The following is a 17,323-nucleotide window of genomic DNA, read 5'->3' on the forward strand; positions in this document are numbered from 1 at the left end:
TGCGTTACTTTCTCGCCAATGTACGCTTGGCAATCACAATAGGCCGTACATGGCAGTAAAATGAGTGTTCTACGAAAACCCATTTCGTTGAAAATATCTGAAGCGCTGCATAAAAATGAAAGCGGATTAATGTTAAGGTATGTCCCTGTTATATTGTGTTAGAATTTAGAAATATTCCTCTGTTCGGAAAGTTGTTTATTTTTCCTTTCTTTGGCGCTAATGTGCGATATGAGAAAGAAAATTGTGGTAAACGTGTTTTTAAAAATAAAAAAAAAAATAAAAAAAATTATTTCGCCGAAATGACAATGGTTAATTAATGAATACAATAATAATAATAATACTTGACCCACCTGGAGCCGATCCGTTAAAAATTAGTGCATTTGCTAAGCAAAAAGGTCTAAGACAATTCGGGCATGGCAGAAAAGTCTGATTTTTAGACCTTGAGGTCGTGGCAATCCACTAATTGGACCTTTAGGTAAACTCCTGGCGTAGATAAATTAAAAATATTTTTTTTTAATTTTCAAAGGATAACAAAAAGTGTGAGATAGAATTAATAACACTTGGCCCCTTCCTAACCCAAACGATAACCCAAACATTAACTTGCACAATAACCGAAGTTATGTTAGCATTATAAACGTCGCTGGTCTAGAATCCTTCAACTTTATTTTTACAGTACTAACGAAACGGGTTGTCAAAAATAAAATTACAAGTCTAAAATAAGTATGGGAGAATAAATATAATAATTAATACTTGATCCACCCAAACGCTAACTCTCACCCTAACCCGAATAATGTTATCAATATAAACCATCTGAAGGAAAAGTAATTGTACACCAGCACCAAAAAAATGGGTGTGATTCTATACCAGCGCCATAATTTTACCTGAAAGATAACATATTTTGATATTTACTACTTTGTTCTTTGTTTTTTATTACCTAATTGTGTGTCTTAGAAGAAACGTTTATTCTGTAAAAAATGAAGCAATGCAAAAACAATAAATATATACAGTGCAATAATTCATCCACAATTGAAGGAGATCCTGTTACTGTTTCCTTTGTTGATTTTATTAATAACAAAAAAGAAAAAGCTACAGAAATAAAATGTGTGTCAAAACCAATGGAATCTCATTGCAGTCCAGTTACATTATATAAGCACACTAAGAAAAATAAAAGAAAGAGAAAAACAGATTTAAGTTTAGGTGTTTTATCAAAACGCAAAAGAATCCATGACAATGAATGTATTGTTACGCCTTTAAAATTGGATATAAACTCAACTGGTCATGTCTGTATACCCAAGAAACCTGTTGCCAAAAATAAAAAAACAGCTAAACTACGACAAAGCTCTGCTGATGTTATTGAGGTCAAATTAACAGAACGTGCAACCTCGGCTCTTCGGAATGGCAATCAGGAATGCAATGAAAAAGAAGGTAACTAATAAAGTATTTTGTAGTAATTAAGTAGAGATTATTAAAGTAGAATGTTGAATCCTTAGATTTGAATTTGTAGCCAATTATGTTGTTATATTGCGTAATTGCAACCACTATAATTTTATCAGTGAGCCTAGACTGGCAGAATCTTTCCAGCCTTTTGGTGACAAGCATTTTTGACCTAAATTCTTTGTTTTTCAGAATAAAACACAATTTGAAAAAAGGCCAAAATAGTACTAATACCTAATCTTATTCGTCTAAATTGGAATAAGTCCTAAATTTGTCAGAATAAGACCTAAAACCGGGGTTAGCAACCTTTTTCTAGTCGCGGGCCAAAACCAAACTCAAAAAGGTCTCCATGGGCCGCACAAAATGTTAACTTATAATTGTGTTATTAAAATGTTAGAACAACTGTGAATCAGGCGGTCATCGAATATTTTTTGCACTTAAAACGTGTTTAATTATATTTAAGCGAGTGCGAAAAAAAATGTTTGTTGGGTTTAAAGTTCGAGTCCACACGTTGTCATTCATACTACTAATAAAAAGTGTAATAGAACTTCTTTAAAGAAACAGGATAACTTTAATAGTTAATCTAGTTCAGTACACCGAAAAGCCATCGCAGACTCGCCAAATTGGTCGATCAATAATGCAAACAGGGCAGGCCAGAAAAACAACTAGCCTTTAGTGAGGGTCGCACTCACGACCTTCCGTCATACAGAGACCGTCGCTTTACCAACTGAGCTACAAAGGCTCAGAGAAAAATTTTTATTTCTTTTTTTGTATAAAATTTTTTTTTGTACCAATTCTTCGGTTTTCTGGCTGATTCTTTGTCTGACATAGTCGCCGCTTCTTTTTTTTTTCACAGAAAATTAGACCTCAAGCCATCTCATGAAGCCCACATTATCACTATTTTGCAAAGATTATTACATATAATACCTTAGTTACCCCATTATTACTTCAAGAAAGTTTTGTAAAAAGTGCCCAAGTTAATTTTATCCCACTTTTGTACAGAACAAAAAGTGCCATGTATGACAAAAAAGTGCCCAAATTAGTTTTGTTTAAGCTATGTTACGAGCAAAAAGTGACCAAACTAGTTTTCTTTGAGCTATGTTACGAGCAAAAAAAGGCCCAAATTAGTTTTATCTAAGATACGTATGAAACAAAAAGTGACCAAAAGAATCATAATTAGGCTATCAGCTGCGCAGTAAACTTTCATATACGGGTCTACGCCAAATTACAAGCACGCTTTTCCCCACTTGCGAGCTACTTGTTTTATTTGAGCAACTAGACAACAACAAGTATGTTGAAGGATAATTGTTCTATGACATCACATATGACTCTTTCTGACGTCATCTCTGAAAAAATTGTACATGCGGCCGTGAGATATACAAAGACTTTCAATGCGGCCGTCAACAGCTAAAAGGTGGGCACCCCTGCACTAGGGTTTTCTCGCATTTCTCAAGATAAATGTATACCACGATGTTTAATAAAACTTGTTGTACTAAAAAAATAACTAATCAAATGATACAATTTTCTAATATTGAGTTCAAATACACAATTTGAGTGTCAATACTGAATGATAGTGTGACTCCCTTCAAATTAAAATGAAAATCGTGCTACACTTGGCTAAGGTCGCCACACAAACTACCAACCGAATATGTCTCATGTAATTTTGTCTGAATTAATTGTACTTCAAGCTAATGCGTGCTTTGTCCTGTATTAAAATGATGAAGGACGAAGGTTAGTGGCAATCTGCTTTGAGCAGTGTTCGTAACTTATCATCCGCCATAGCATATACGACACATGTAGAAGGAGCGAGCGAAGCGAGGGCAAATTTTTTGCGCTATAACAATATTAAAAATTAAAGAAACTTGTGCGAGAGGAGTCGGCGTTATTGAACAAGGTTTTTATATGTGTTTGGCGAAAAGCTTATGTTCGGAATATTATTCGTTTATTTATCGATATGAGTGACTAAACGTCTCAGCATATTTAACAATATGAATTGTGACGCCAGACGAAGCACTGTGTTACGACGTTTAAAAGTTAGGAACTAGGTTAACACTTGTCTATTTAATTGGCTTGACTCATCTTTTATCACAGAAAATTTTTCACTGAACACAAATTTCTTATCAGCTTAAGTTTAACCTACGTTAGCGCGACCTGGTACTTCATATTTTCAGCGCGGCTTCGGTTTATTATTAGGTGCAAACGAACACTTTTGCAGAATGTACTTCTCCCCATGTAATTCAGGAAAGTCGAGCACATACTGTTAGTGAACCACGATTGTGCTACAGGCGATGTACATTGCCCTAGCTGCAATATAATGTTTACAAAGATGGAGTTGCACACAAAACTTGGGCAAATTCCAGGGCGTTTTGACACCCTGCGAGAAAACCAGGGCGTCAAAAAACGCTCTGCACACCCACGTTCGGCGCCTATGCCCGCGCATATTCAGGGTTGTTCCTAAGAAAAAATTCACACTCGCCAGCCTGCGAGCGGCTATCAATCAGCACTCGCCCAGCCAAAATAACACTCGCCAAATTTGTTGGCACGCCGTCTGCAAATTTCCGTCCTAGTGCGGTTATTTCTTGGGTTATCGTTAACCTGTCTTATGGTTTCTTTACGTAAACATTAGTTTTTCTAAAAGTCTTGTCGTTTATCTCCATGCATGAATGACCAAATTAATGACCCATAAAGCAGTTTACGCTTGAAACAATGTTTTAGTCAAAATTAGGGATGTTCAAAGTAGAATCCCAAGGTATTCTAGAATAATAGGTTTTGAATCTAGAATAACGAATCCAGAATAGCGAATCCTAGTATATTTTTATTAAATTATTTAACCTTGGTTTTGTTTGGGGAAGGGATTAATCTTAATCTACCCTACAGGGCCCCCAATCACAGCAATAAATCGTCCAAACAATTTTCTAACATGTGTACATTATAATTAAAAAAAATCTCCCACATGTTTAACATTCTTAACAACAGTCATTTGAAGCAGTTCTGTAAACTGTAATATGTCAACTGTCCAGGTTGTTGCCAAAACTTATATTTTTGCAAATAGTGAGTGCAATGCAACACTGCACACAGAAGTCTTAAGCAATTCGGTCCTGTTTTTTCAAGCATTGTTGGGTCTTAGGGCTTATTTTTTTACTAACATGATTTGTTATCCAGTCAAATAATGTACTGCAGAGAATACAAAGTTACTATTGACTTAACGAATTCTTGACAATTACACTGCGCATAACTGCATAACCTCGCTGAATATTGGCCTAAAGTTGAGCCAGTGATGGCTTGGATGGGAGCTGGGGTATGCCGTACACGGATCCGCTCTTGCACATAGTCGGCGACCTTAAGTTACCCTATAGCGCATTTTGTGGACGGCCATCAAGTTTTACAACGTAATGTTACTTTTGCAACTTAACGCATTTAGGGAAATTGCGAACTCCACACCAGACATTACTTGTTAGTCGCTCGCCAAATAACGCTTGATTGACACTTAATTATTAGACGCACGTTATCGCGAGACGCGGTAATTGGTCACCCGAAAAAACGCTGACACTGCACTACCAGGTTACATTTAAAGCAAGCACTGTAAATGTTTCGCCGCAGCGACAGGCCAACTTACCACACGCGTTTGTGCAATTAGGCGCAACAATCGGCGGTAAAACATTAAATTATATTGGTTCCAATTACCCGAAATAAACGGCAGAATTGGATTCGAATCCAAGGATTCGATATTCTACTTTGAACATCCCTAGTCAAAATACTTTTTGCAGTATTTAGTGAAAAAAATAAAACTGACAATTCAGTAGCCACGGCCTGTCTGTTTTCCTTTTTTTTTAAAATGCTCGCATTTTTTTTCGTGTTTTGGTTTTTCTATGCTTGAGGGACGTTTGGCCGCAGGTTGCTTCGCGCTAGAAACAAAACGCAAAACTTCGCCTAACACTATAGTTGCTGGTTGAACAGCAAATAATCACAAAATAATTGTAAATTTACAACTAAACGATTCTTTCGCACAGTTAACAAACATATGCACCAAAGGTTCTGTGCTGCGCTATAAACTTTAGAAATCGCAACAACATACTTACGTAGACTAATTGCTAATTTTCAGCTGTAGTTTTTAAAATACTGTAGTGTTCAGTGGGCCGTTTCGGCCTCTTAAAACGCCTTAAAAAACACTGCTTACAAATAACATAAAACATTTGTATTCAAACTTATTGTTACCAAAACTGCAGCAATTGCTTATAATTTTCTTATGCACACAATTCAATAAATACAGAAAAGTAAAATTATTATCGCTGGGTACATCGCAGGTTTAGTAAAGTTTTCCAAAGGCGTTAACGACTGGGTTAAACATTTAAAAATTAACAACGTTTAAGTTAAACAATCAACCTCACAACTATTTACCATTGCAGCAATGACGTCTTTGATTGCCGGGAAACGATTGTTTTAAAACTGGACAAAGAGTCTTTATTACGATGTACAACGGGACAAAGAATTTTTATTACGAGTTTCGAACGTGACTTCGATTAAAACCTTATTATTTGTGTAGTGTTGAATGTATTTGCGCCTTATTGTTTAAGAAAATAACTGGCACTAAGTAACATTTCGCTTAGTAGTGTTGCTTACACAAGTTAAAAATTTCTCGCCGAAGCCACTCCCCAGTCGGGCGAGTAGGTGTCAATCAGCACTCGCCGGGAGCGATTTGTACTCGCATTGGCGAGCGGGCGAGTGCTTAAGCCCAACCCTGATATTGCTCCTTTTTTGCCATGCAACGAACATCTGTCCGATGGACAAATTAAGCCCAAAATAATTACAGATTAAATATATTTAATAGTTAATAAAAACATTATTTTTTGCGTTTGGCAACACGTTTTAACATAATCTACAAGTTAGACAAGATGCACTGTTCAATGGCAAGTAAACAGGGATTAGGGGATGAAGCAACCCAGACAACTTAGGGATTTTCCTTATTTTCTGTCTGACGGTCATAAAAAGGTGATTTTAACGACGTCATAAAAAACTAACCAGAAACAATTAATGTCTGGCAAAAGCGAAAATGTGCGTCGTTGACACTCATGTCAGGCGCAAGCTGCAAAACCGCTTAGTGTCCAATTGTTAACTTCAGGCGAAAAACTAACGAAGCTCGTGAAATATGTGTGAATGATTTTGGAAGAATCATAATTCGGCTATCAGCAGCGCAGTGTCTTAACTTTCATATACTGGTCTACTCTAAATTACAAGCACGATTTTTGCCACCTGCAAAACTAAATGAAGATCATTTTTCCTGGGTGTTATTATGCCACCATTAGGGATGTTCAAAGTAGAATACCAAGGTATTCTAGAATAATAGGTTTTGAATCTAGAATAACGAATCCTGAATAGCGAATCCTAGTATATTTTTATTAAATTATTTAACCTCGATTTTGTTTGGGGAATGGATTAATCTTTTTCTACCCTACAGGGCCAACATTTACAGCAATAAATCGCCCAAATATTTGCTAACATGTGTACATTATAATAAAAAATGTTTTACATTCTTAACAACTGTCATTTGAAGCAGTTGTGTGAACTGTAATACATGTCCACTGTCCAGGTTGTTGCCAAAACTTATATTTTGCCAATAGTGAGTACAATGCAACACTGCACACAGAACTCTTTAGCAATTCGGTACAGTTTTTAAAAGCATTGTTGGGTGCTTCTTTTTTGACTAATTGATCTGTTATGCAGTCAAATAATGCACTGCAAAGAATACAAAGTTACTATTGACATAGCGAATACTTGACAATTTACGCTGTGCATAACTGCATAACCTCGCTGAATATTGGCCTAAAGTTGACCTTAAGTAACCCTATAGCGCATTTTCTCGATGGCCAGCACGTGTTACTTTTGCTACTTAACGCATTTAGGGAAATTGTGAACTCCGCTCCTGACATTACACGTTAGTCGCTCGCCCAATAACGCTTGATTGACACTTAATTATTAGACGAACGTTATCGCCAGACGCGAAGTAATTGGTCGCCCTAAAAAACGCTGACACTGCACTAACGGGTTACATTTAAAGCAAGCACTGTAAATTGGTCGCCGCAGCGACATGCCAACTTACCGCACACGTTTGTACAATTAGGCGCAACAATCGGCGGTAAAACATTAAATTATATCGGTTCCAATTACCCGAAATAAACGACAGAATTGGATTCGAATCCCATCTGGATTCGATATTCTACTTTGAACATCCCTAGCCACCATAAGTGCAACATCTGCGCCGGGCAGTGTGCCAAGTCAGCAAAATATAGGCTTTTGTTAAGGGAAAATAAGTTGCGTCAGTTTTACACTAAAGACATGGTCTTAGAATATGCTTACAGGGAAAAAATTGCAGTAATTATCGTAACATAAAAAACATCCGATATTAGCGCAGACAGCGAACAGTGAGGACAATTAGCTGCCTAAATAGGCGTTTTTGGCTGGAAAAAAAGAAAGAAGGTTTGTCTTAGTGTGTCAATTGTCAAATACGCACTTGCCAATCCAACCTGAACAAATAATGAAAGAAAAAATAACCTACGTTTACGGTCGACCAAACAAAAGACGAAAAACAGAGTTTTGCGTTTTATTTCATGGTTTTGCATTAGCTGACGCGTGACCTAATTACATTACAAACATTGCTGCTTAGGACGGTGAGTAAAACCCTGACAAAAACGAACAAAAAATGATAATATCACTAACGAAAAGGGGGGGTCCGGACACCCAACCCAACCCCCCTGGATACGCCACTGTACCTAACCTGTGGGTGTTGGTTCATTTTAAAGAATTTAGGCACTGTGAGAATCATGGTATTCTTTAATAAAAGTTTTGCACACATAATTTATACCAGTCGTCCTTAAAAACATAATTTACACCAGAAGTCCTTAAAAACTACTTTTGACTGAGAATCGGGATTAAAATTCCAAGTTTTTGTACCTTAATTGACTTATTGATTGTGAAATGGAGGAAAGATAAAATAAATCTGTATAATAAGTCTGTACAGATAAAATAAATCTGTACGGGTTCAAAGATTTTTTCGGAATCCGGTGCAGTTCTGGTTTCGGTTTCGAGCATTTTAAAAGTGCCGGTTCGACTAAATTTATTTTCAAAACTGATTTATAAAGTTCCGGTTTGGATGCAATATGAGATGAAAATATGGGTCAATAAATGTAGAGCTACGGGGCTTACTGAAATATCTGAAAAATAAAAAAATAACGCTTTAATCACTATTCGTTATTTTTCATAAAATTTTAAACATGGCATAGATTAACTCTGTAAAATAGAGGTTGTGACGTCATGCTGGAGTAAACCGCTTTTATTGACAGGTTTGGTTAAGGTTCAGGTTTCAGGTTTATTCAAAATATTGGGTTCAGTTCCGGTTTGGCTCATCAGAATCTCACATAAAACAGTTCAGGTTTGGTTACGGTTCGGAAAAAATTGGACCAAAACTTATTGTCAAGTCCAGTTCTGGCATGGAGGTTTCAGTTTGGTGACCTTTGATCTGTTCAAATGCATTTTTTGTTTTTTTTGCACGATTTTTTTTTGTTATTTAAAAACAAACCAAATATCAATAACATAATGATTGCATTAAAAAAAGTCTGCCTAATGCATGATACATTCTATTAAATTTTATCTGTTTAACTAAATAAACATAAATTGTGGATAAACAAACTGTATATAAACCTTCTGATTGAACATTTGTCATTTTAAACTGAATAATTACAATTTTTTTAATGGTAGAATTTGCTGATGCCTGACAAAATGGCTTTTAAGCAAGTTTTACAAATGTGTTCTACTTTTGTGGTGAAATGTGTTTTGTAAAGCTCAATTACTTTGCAAAATCTCTCCACCTGGCGTTACATGGAAAATTATTTAAATTGTATCAATTGGACTTTAATACATCACTGGTTGTCAAACTTTTTTTAAGCGCGACCCAAATCTGAGTTTTCTAAACATCTCACGACCCTAGCCTCAAACATCAAAAATGTATTTTTCTGACATGCATGAAATAGAAAAGACACAGACAACCAGATGTAAAAGCCTACACAGTTTTGTGAAACAAAGATTTATTACAAACAAATTGTTGATTCTGCAACTAATAACCTCACAAGTTGAAACGAACAAACCTATCTAGCATCGAAAAGAAACAAACCTATAGCTCGAACTGAAACGCATAAGTACCTCAAGTTGCGAATAAATATTACAATATTCTCCATTCTAATCCCAAGTTTGTTAGTGACTCAGACAGCACTATAAATATGCTAGTCTAACAGAATTTGGAGGTATATGTGTGTAATACGAGCTAGCAGAATAATCTTCTAAAAAAAGTAAACAAAGCAATAAAGTAACTGTGCGGCTACCGCTTACACCAGTCTTAGCAACTACTGTAGTTGGCTATGGCTATACACTTATGATGCAATAATCCAAGTTGCCACATGAAATGCTTATGATGCAATAGTTCAGTCATGATTGAATTGAAAATACTAAAAAACTGAAACGAAAAATATTTGCGCAGGATTGAATCACCATAGAGCGACTCATTTTTTGACCCATACTTTAAAAACACTGTATTAGGCAAAAGCATTTAGAATCCTAAAATATTTCACAAAGCCTAAAAATTCTGTAAAGTCTTCTTGAATGAACATATTTTAAGCATTCAATATAAATGATTCACAATGGGGTTTAGATTTAATCAAAAATCAAAAATTTAGAAACTAGTGAAAAGAAGTATTACTGTAATTTTAATTAGAGAATAAGGGTTTTAAAATTGATGCACTTAAATTAAAAAAAAGTGAACACTTTTTACAAGTGTTGTATAGGTTACAAAAAACTGTAAAGTAGCACATGATTTGGTTTAAAGACTGCAAATTTACTATTGCCAATTATGCATTACTATTCCAAAAATTAAGCTGAATATTGGCCACAAGGTTGATCTTGAGTAACCCCAGTGGCCGACTGCATCTTATTGAATATTCTGTTTTATTATTATCCTAAAATGCTCCTAAGGAATTCAGTTGATAGAGCTACGCTTGTAGTATGAGCGATACCAGGGTCGTATCCAGGCAAGGGGGTCCTGAATTTTCAACTAAGGGAATTAACGTATTTTCCATCTGACTTAATGAATAATGACTTCGTAAAATAAAAACGGGTATGGTATCATAAAATAGTGATTTCAATGTCCTAACAAAAAAGTGATTTTGATACTGTCATAAAATAGAGATTTAAATAATGTCATAAATAGGAACTAAACATACAGAGCCACCCTGCAATAAAGATTGTTTTTATGGTTGTTCTTATGCCACGATTAGCGCAATATCTGCACGGAATGCGTGGCTCGAGTCAGCTAAAATACAAGGTGCGGTTGATAAAAAATAAGTTGCATCAATTGCACACTAAACATGTTGTCTAATAATATGCTTAACAAAAAGAATTGTGCGCTAACAAATATTAAATAACAATGGCGACTTTAAAATGCGCACGACCGTCACTTGGACCTTCTATAAGAGAAGAGTTACAAAAATGCCATTGCATCGGATGTTTGTGCAAACGTTGAACAAAGAGGAACTTTAGCTTCTATGAGCCCAACGCGACATTTTTAGAGAAAAAAAAATAATGAAGGTTTAACTTATTTTTTTTGGCATTGTCAATTGTTGTTGAATACAAACTTGCTAATCAGTCGACCTGAACAATAACGAAAAGTAACAAATATCCTGCGTTTATTGCCAACCCTTGTGTAAACAAGAAACGAAAGACGACATTTTGAGTTTGATTGTTGTTTTGCATTCTAAAGCTTAAGACGCATGACCGAACTACAATAAAAATTTTTCACATCGAACAATCAGTTAAACCCTGACCAAAAATTCAAAACCTCTTGTTATATTTGACATTCCCAGGGGGCAGAGAAAGAAGGTTTAAACGAGTTAGCACATTGCATGTAATTCATGGCCCCTTCAACATTTTTTTATCATCATTTTTGTGAAATTCTGTTTTTCAGCATTGCCTTTGTGGACAGAAAAGCATAAACCAGTTTCCAGCGATGATTTGCTCGTCAACCAAGCGTCACTATCAAAATTGAAAGAATGGTTGCAAAACTGGAAAAAACAAATTGAAAATAAATGTGTCCTCATTAAAAAGCAAGCAAAATATGATACAAACAAAGGTTAGTTTGTATACTATATTATAAAGCATATTTATTTTTTCATGCCAATCAGATAAAATACCAAGTATAATGTCAACTTATGCATAGGTGAAACCCTGTTGCAGCAGGTTTCCTAACTAGTAATGTTTTAAATCTGAATAATAGGTAATTAGGGTTTTATACTTGCCCCTCATCATTAATCCATGTGCTAGTTGATACACATAAATGGGCTGGTTGATACACATTAAAGTACTTCATTAAGGAATTTTAGTTGTCATATGAACTACTAGCACAGTAGTTCTCAAACTTGTGGACCTCTAAAGCTTTCTTAAAATAATGACGGACCCCTTATTTTCAACAGCAATAAAATTGAATAAATTGCAGTACAAAATAACACAAATGTTCATTTTTGTTCTCTTACTAACTATATTTACTGTATGCAAGCTGTCAAAGATTTAGTATCACAAAATTGAAAAGGAAAATATACTCTTGACTAATATTATTTATTAGCCTATATAATTAGAGATGTTATAAGGACGCATTGAAACTTCCAAGGTGTTTATGAACCCTAAGTTTGAGAACCGCTGTACCAACAGGTAAAACTAGGTGGGGGTGCGGTTGTTGAATATTTTATCGGGGATATATTTTTAGAGTTTAGCATTTAATTTTTTTAATTATTTATTTTTATTGATTTTTGGGAGGTTGATGGAGCGTTACAAGTAACATTACTTATCAGAGTTGCTTTTAAATATTATTAATTTGACTTTGGTTTGTGGTTTAGTATAAACGTTGCATGTTCTATCGCAGTGGTTCTCAACCTTTTTTCATTCGTGGCTCATTTTCGTTTCACAAAAATTCTGTGGCCCAATCAATTTTTATGAAAGAACAAGCTATAAAAACGGTTTAGAACAAAAAATAGCTGAGTATATATTATTACAGATTATTTATTCAACCGTGCATTAGTGAGGTATATACTTGCTTCTGAACATTAAATTTATGTTTATTTATATCCTTCTCAATTCCTCCCCAAGCCATTATTCCTGCAAAATTAGGTATAGTGACACAAATGAAACTAAATTGTTTAATAAATCCAGCTTTTTTAAATTGGTCTGTGGCCCATCTAAAAAGTTTCCATGGACTGCCAGTGCCATGGCCCACTGGTTAATAACCGCTGTTCTATAGTTTCCTTAACTTGTTTCTGCAAGCAAAAACAGATATGTATATTACCTGAAAATTTTCCTGACTTAACTAGATGTGAAAAGGGTAGTGTTTTATTTTTTTATGTATATGTTTGTTTAGTAAAGATTATTTAAAATTAATTTTAGAATCTTTTTGCTATCAAGATATTTTATTTATTATATGGGCCGAAAATTTATTTTCGGGACATATCTTGTTTTTGCCGCTATTCTTTTATAGGTTCCTATGGCATGTTTCAGACCGATTTTTGTCCAAAGCTTTATAGAAAAAGTAGACATGGTAGAACTTTCAAATTTTCAGACATGGCGTAGATTGGTAATTGCGATGCCGAGGTTTATGGGGCTGTTCCCCTCGGGGCCTCTGACTGGGGGGCAAAAAACCTAAAATATTATGACGTCGTCGTTTTAGCTCTTTGTAGCTATCTACTCCTACCTAGCGGCAGAGAAAATTCAATACAGAATTTGTTCATATCGCTTCCTTGGTTCAGCTTGCGAAGCGATTAAGTGGCTGCTGGCATCATGCTGTGTTTCATTGTCCCGAACCCCTTTCGCATCAAAGCCAGAAGTTAAGTGGGGAAGTTTTCGGCCCATATCTGTTTTTGCTTGCAGAAACAAGTTAGGGAAAAAAATCGAATATATAATATAAAATATACAATACAAAATATATAAAAAAAAATTTAAAAAAAAAATTTAAATTTGAAATTAAAAAAAAAAGACCAAGCCCTGAAAATATACCCCCTGACAAAATATACAACAACCGCACCCCGTCTAGTTTAGTTTTATTTTTCCCGCTACAGAACAAAAATCCCATTCCAAGTGACAAACAGTGACAAACTGGCACTTGACCCCTAAAAGCTTTACCTTTAAGAAAACTTTCTCTTTTTTTGAATTATGGTCCAATCTGGCGACATAGTTCACGAATGTCATATAAATGAAACTCATAGCAATGCTTCTCAACTGCTTTTTTTTGTACATATTTGTCTGATGGGATTACCATATTACATGTTTGGGATGCGTTACAAAAAGGTTAAGAATCACTGATCTATAGCACCTGCTATTTATTCTGTACATATTTATCTGATTGAATGGAATTACTATTACTATATCAAGCTGCAGAAACAATACCCTTATGTGTGCTGCTCTGATCTGGCACTTTCTAAAATCTCGCTGACATACAATACATGTCAAGAATACATCTGGAGCCATCATTTAAACGTTATAACACTACAAGATTGTTGCATTTTTTGTTATATATTTACTTTATTGTTTTCAAAATAACTCAGATAATCTGTCATCGGATAGTGATTTCTACTTATCGGATGAAGAAACTGGAAAAGAAGAACTGTGTAAAATATTTGTGCTAGTTGGCCCAAGTGGTTGTGGAAAGACTGCAACTGTTTACACATGCTGCAGTGAACTTGGTTATAAGGTTAGTTGTGGTTAGAGATGTCAAAGTATCTACAACTACAGGTATTCAAATTATATTCCGTCGATTTTATTGGGTAATTGAAACCTCTACAATTTCTTGGTTTCACACAGAAGGTTTCACATAAAAGCACATAATATGCAAGTGGGAAATTTGAATTAGGTCCTGTTGCTGTGGTGAACGTTTGTAGTGCTTGTTTTGCCATTCTGAGATAAGATTATTGGGCGAGCAGCTAAATGCGTTATGTCAGGTGCAGAGAATTTTGCAAATCCCGCTAAGTTGTAAAGTGTAATATTATTGTAAAACACACTGGTTTTGGCCCAAATTTGCTCTGGTTTTACTCAAGGTCAATTTTAGTTTAATATCGATTGAGTTTTCGTACAGCATGTTTATCAAGTAATGGAAGCACATTCCTGGAACTTCATATTTTTGCAGCACTTTACTTGACTGCTTAACTGATCATGTTTAGAGTAAAGTGGGACAAAAACACAATCAGTGTTTTATAAAATGGACAGAATTAGTTACGAGTTCATTGTGTTGCACTTCACCCACTATATAATTTTGACAACAACCTGGTATTTGTATCATATTATATTTCATGATTTAGTAGTAGGGCAATAATCTTTTGTCCTAAAAAATTAAAATTTTAACCTAAAAATATTTTTGAAAAAAGTTGAACAACATATTGTTGTATAAAGTTACTGAATTAGTTTCTTGGATTTGACTATATGTTTTTGTTTTTTACTCACTACCAGTCGTTTTAAAACAATTAAAAACAACAAGCAACTATAAAAATGCAAAAGAAAAACAAGACACTGGTTATTTTTAAAAAAATTGTGTAAACACCTGAAATACAAGGTAAAAATAATTGCAGAAAATTAACAAAGACCTAGCATCGTATCAAAATAGGAAATGGGATAATTGCACATCACAAGCGCAAAAAGACAGCAAATACTGTTCAATACATTTTCCAAATCAGAGATACACAACTATAAAGCAAAAATAAAGTTTGAACTCAACCTAATGCCACAATTTCTAAAAGCTAATTGAAGTTTTTTATTTATTTTACAAATGCTATTTGTGCAGTTTTATTCAATTTTGAATGTGTAAATTTTGACTAGTCAAAAACTAACTGCCCTATTTATCAGGCATATATATTTGTTTCAGAATTGCTTGAGAAATCAAATAGCCATTGTTTAGAATGTTGACCTTTGTGGGTTGTTGTTTTGCAAAAATTTTTTGCTGTTTTGTCACTAAATGGTATATTATGATATGCGATTTTTTTCATTATTTTTGTCTTTCAATGATTGAAGCTTCCAAGTTGGGTAAATAGGTATTTATTTATATATATATATGTATATATATAATATATTTATATTTACAGCGGTGTATCCAGAAAATTACAATGGGGGGCGTCCCAAAATTTCAATCAAGGGAATTCCCTATTTTTCCAACTGAGGTTAATGAATAATGACAGGCGATTGGTATGATGTAATAAACTAGTGATTGCAATGACGTCATAAAAAAATAATCATACACAGCCAATTAACGTCCAGCAAAAGCGAACCTTTAAGACGCAAAGTGATCACTTGGATCAAAACCGCTTAGTGTGCAATCGTTTACTTCAGGCGAAAAACTAAACCAAGAAGGTGAAATGTTTGTGATTGATTTTGGTAGAATCATGCTTAGACTATTAGCAGCGCAGTTTCCTAAGTTCCATATACGGGACTACGCTAAATTACAAACATGTCTTTTGCCACCTGCAATACTAAACCAAAATTATTTTTCCCAGGTGTTAGTATGCCACGATTAGCACAACAACATCTGCACTGAGCAGTGTGTCAAGTCAGCAAAATACAACATGCGGTTGAGAGAAAATAAGTAGTGTCATTTGCACACTAAACACGTGGCCTTAGGATATGCTTATAGAGAATAATTTAGGTGGAACTATCATTACATAAAAGGTGACTTTGAACAGTCACAATTAGACCACCTTTAAAGAAAGCAGGAAACATTTGCCTAACTCAACGTTTTTAGCTGAAAAAAAGGAAGAATGCTTGACTCTGCATCGTCCCTTGTTGAATACACACTTGTTAATCAGCCAATCGGAACGAATAACAATAGGAAAGAGATGAAAAAAGTTTATTATCATGTAATGGAAATTGATTGTTTCTAACAAGTAAACTTTTCAGTTTAAAGTTAGTTTAGCAACCTATACTGACATGTCTGTTTGTTTATGCCAGGGCTGATTGTAGATTTAGACAAGTGCTATAAACAGTAAGCAAAAGCACATTTTTTTGAAAAATGCAAAAATAATTTTCTAATGTTGAATCAAAAATAAAACTTGCTCACTTTTTTGTAAAGCTTATATTTATCCTGATGCTAAGCATAAATAAGCCTATTATATAGCTAATATTTAAACATTTTTTATGTGTAAACCCAATAATTTTACGACAACAATTTTGTAAAACTTTGCATTAAATAAGTCTGTCATCACTTAGCAATATGCTTATTATTTTACATACCAAATGGTAAGCTTAATTATATCTCAAACAAAATACCAGGCTTTACTGTTTAGTTCTGGCTAAACTGCTTTTCAATTGGGGTCTTGGTATGTTTTAGCATTCTTCATTTTTTTATACCTTACAATCTATACCCATTACCCAATTCATGACATAAATATATATATTTAAGGTCTTAGAAATAAATGCATCCAGTCAAAGGAATTACAAGCAAGTTATGTGTCAGCTACAAGAGGCAACCCAGTCACACCTTGTTATGACAAAATCTGACAATTTCGGTGGTGAACAACATCTAGAAATGAAAAGTATGTAAATATTAGTAATGTGCATATATAGATTTAAGTACTGGTCACTCACACTATTTTCAAGAAAATCAAATATCAACAGTATATTTATACTAAAATTGGACTACTGTCCAACTGCATATGTTTGAAAAACTCATTAGGAAATATAAAAATAAAACTATTCTATTTAAAAATGTTGTTACATTGTTGTTGCAGCTTGTTGTAAACCCAGGGTCTCAAATGTGTGACCTTTGGACTCATTTTCTGCAGCTTGTGTTTTTTTTAAATCTTACCATGTTTTTGTGTTCTTA

General features: G+C 34.5%; 1 protein-coding gene across 2 annotated transcripts in view; it reads left to right on the forward strand.

Moving 5' to 3' along the window:
• Positions 1-336: 336 nt before the first annotated feature.
• The window catches only part of LOC146168260 (ATPase family AAA domain-containing protein 5-like), a 36,597-nt gene continuing 19,610 nt past the window's right edge, over positions 337-17,323 (forward strand). For both annotated transcript variants that reach the window (XM_083388741.1, XM_083388742.1), the window contains exons 1-4: positions 337-1,425; positions 11,441-11,605; positions 14,064-14,209; positions 16,901-17,033. In XM_083388741.1, coding sequence (XP_083244867.1) covers positions 975-1,425; positions 11,441-11,605; positions 14,064-14,209; positions 16,901-17,033 — 895 coding nt within the window. In that variant the 5' untranslated portion in view covers positions 337-974. The remainder of the gene's footprint in view (positions 1,426-11,440; positions 11,606-14,063; positions 14,210-16,900; positions 17,034-17,323) is intronic.

Source organism: Ascidiella aspersa, chromosome 1 (genome assembly GCF_963924565.1).
Source record: "Ascidiella aspersa chromosome 1, kaAscAspe10.2, whole genome shotgun sequence".
NCBI classification, from domain to species: domain Eukaryota; kingdom Metazoa; phylum Chordata; class Ascidiacea; order Phlebobranchia; family Ascidiidae; genus Ascidiella; species Ascidiella aspersa.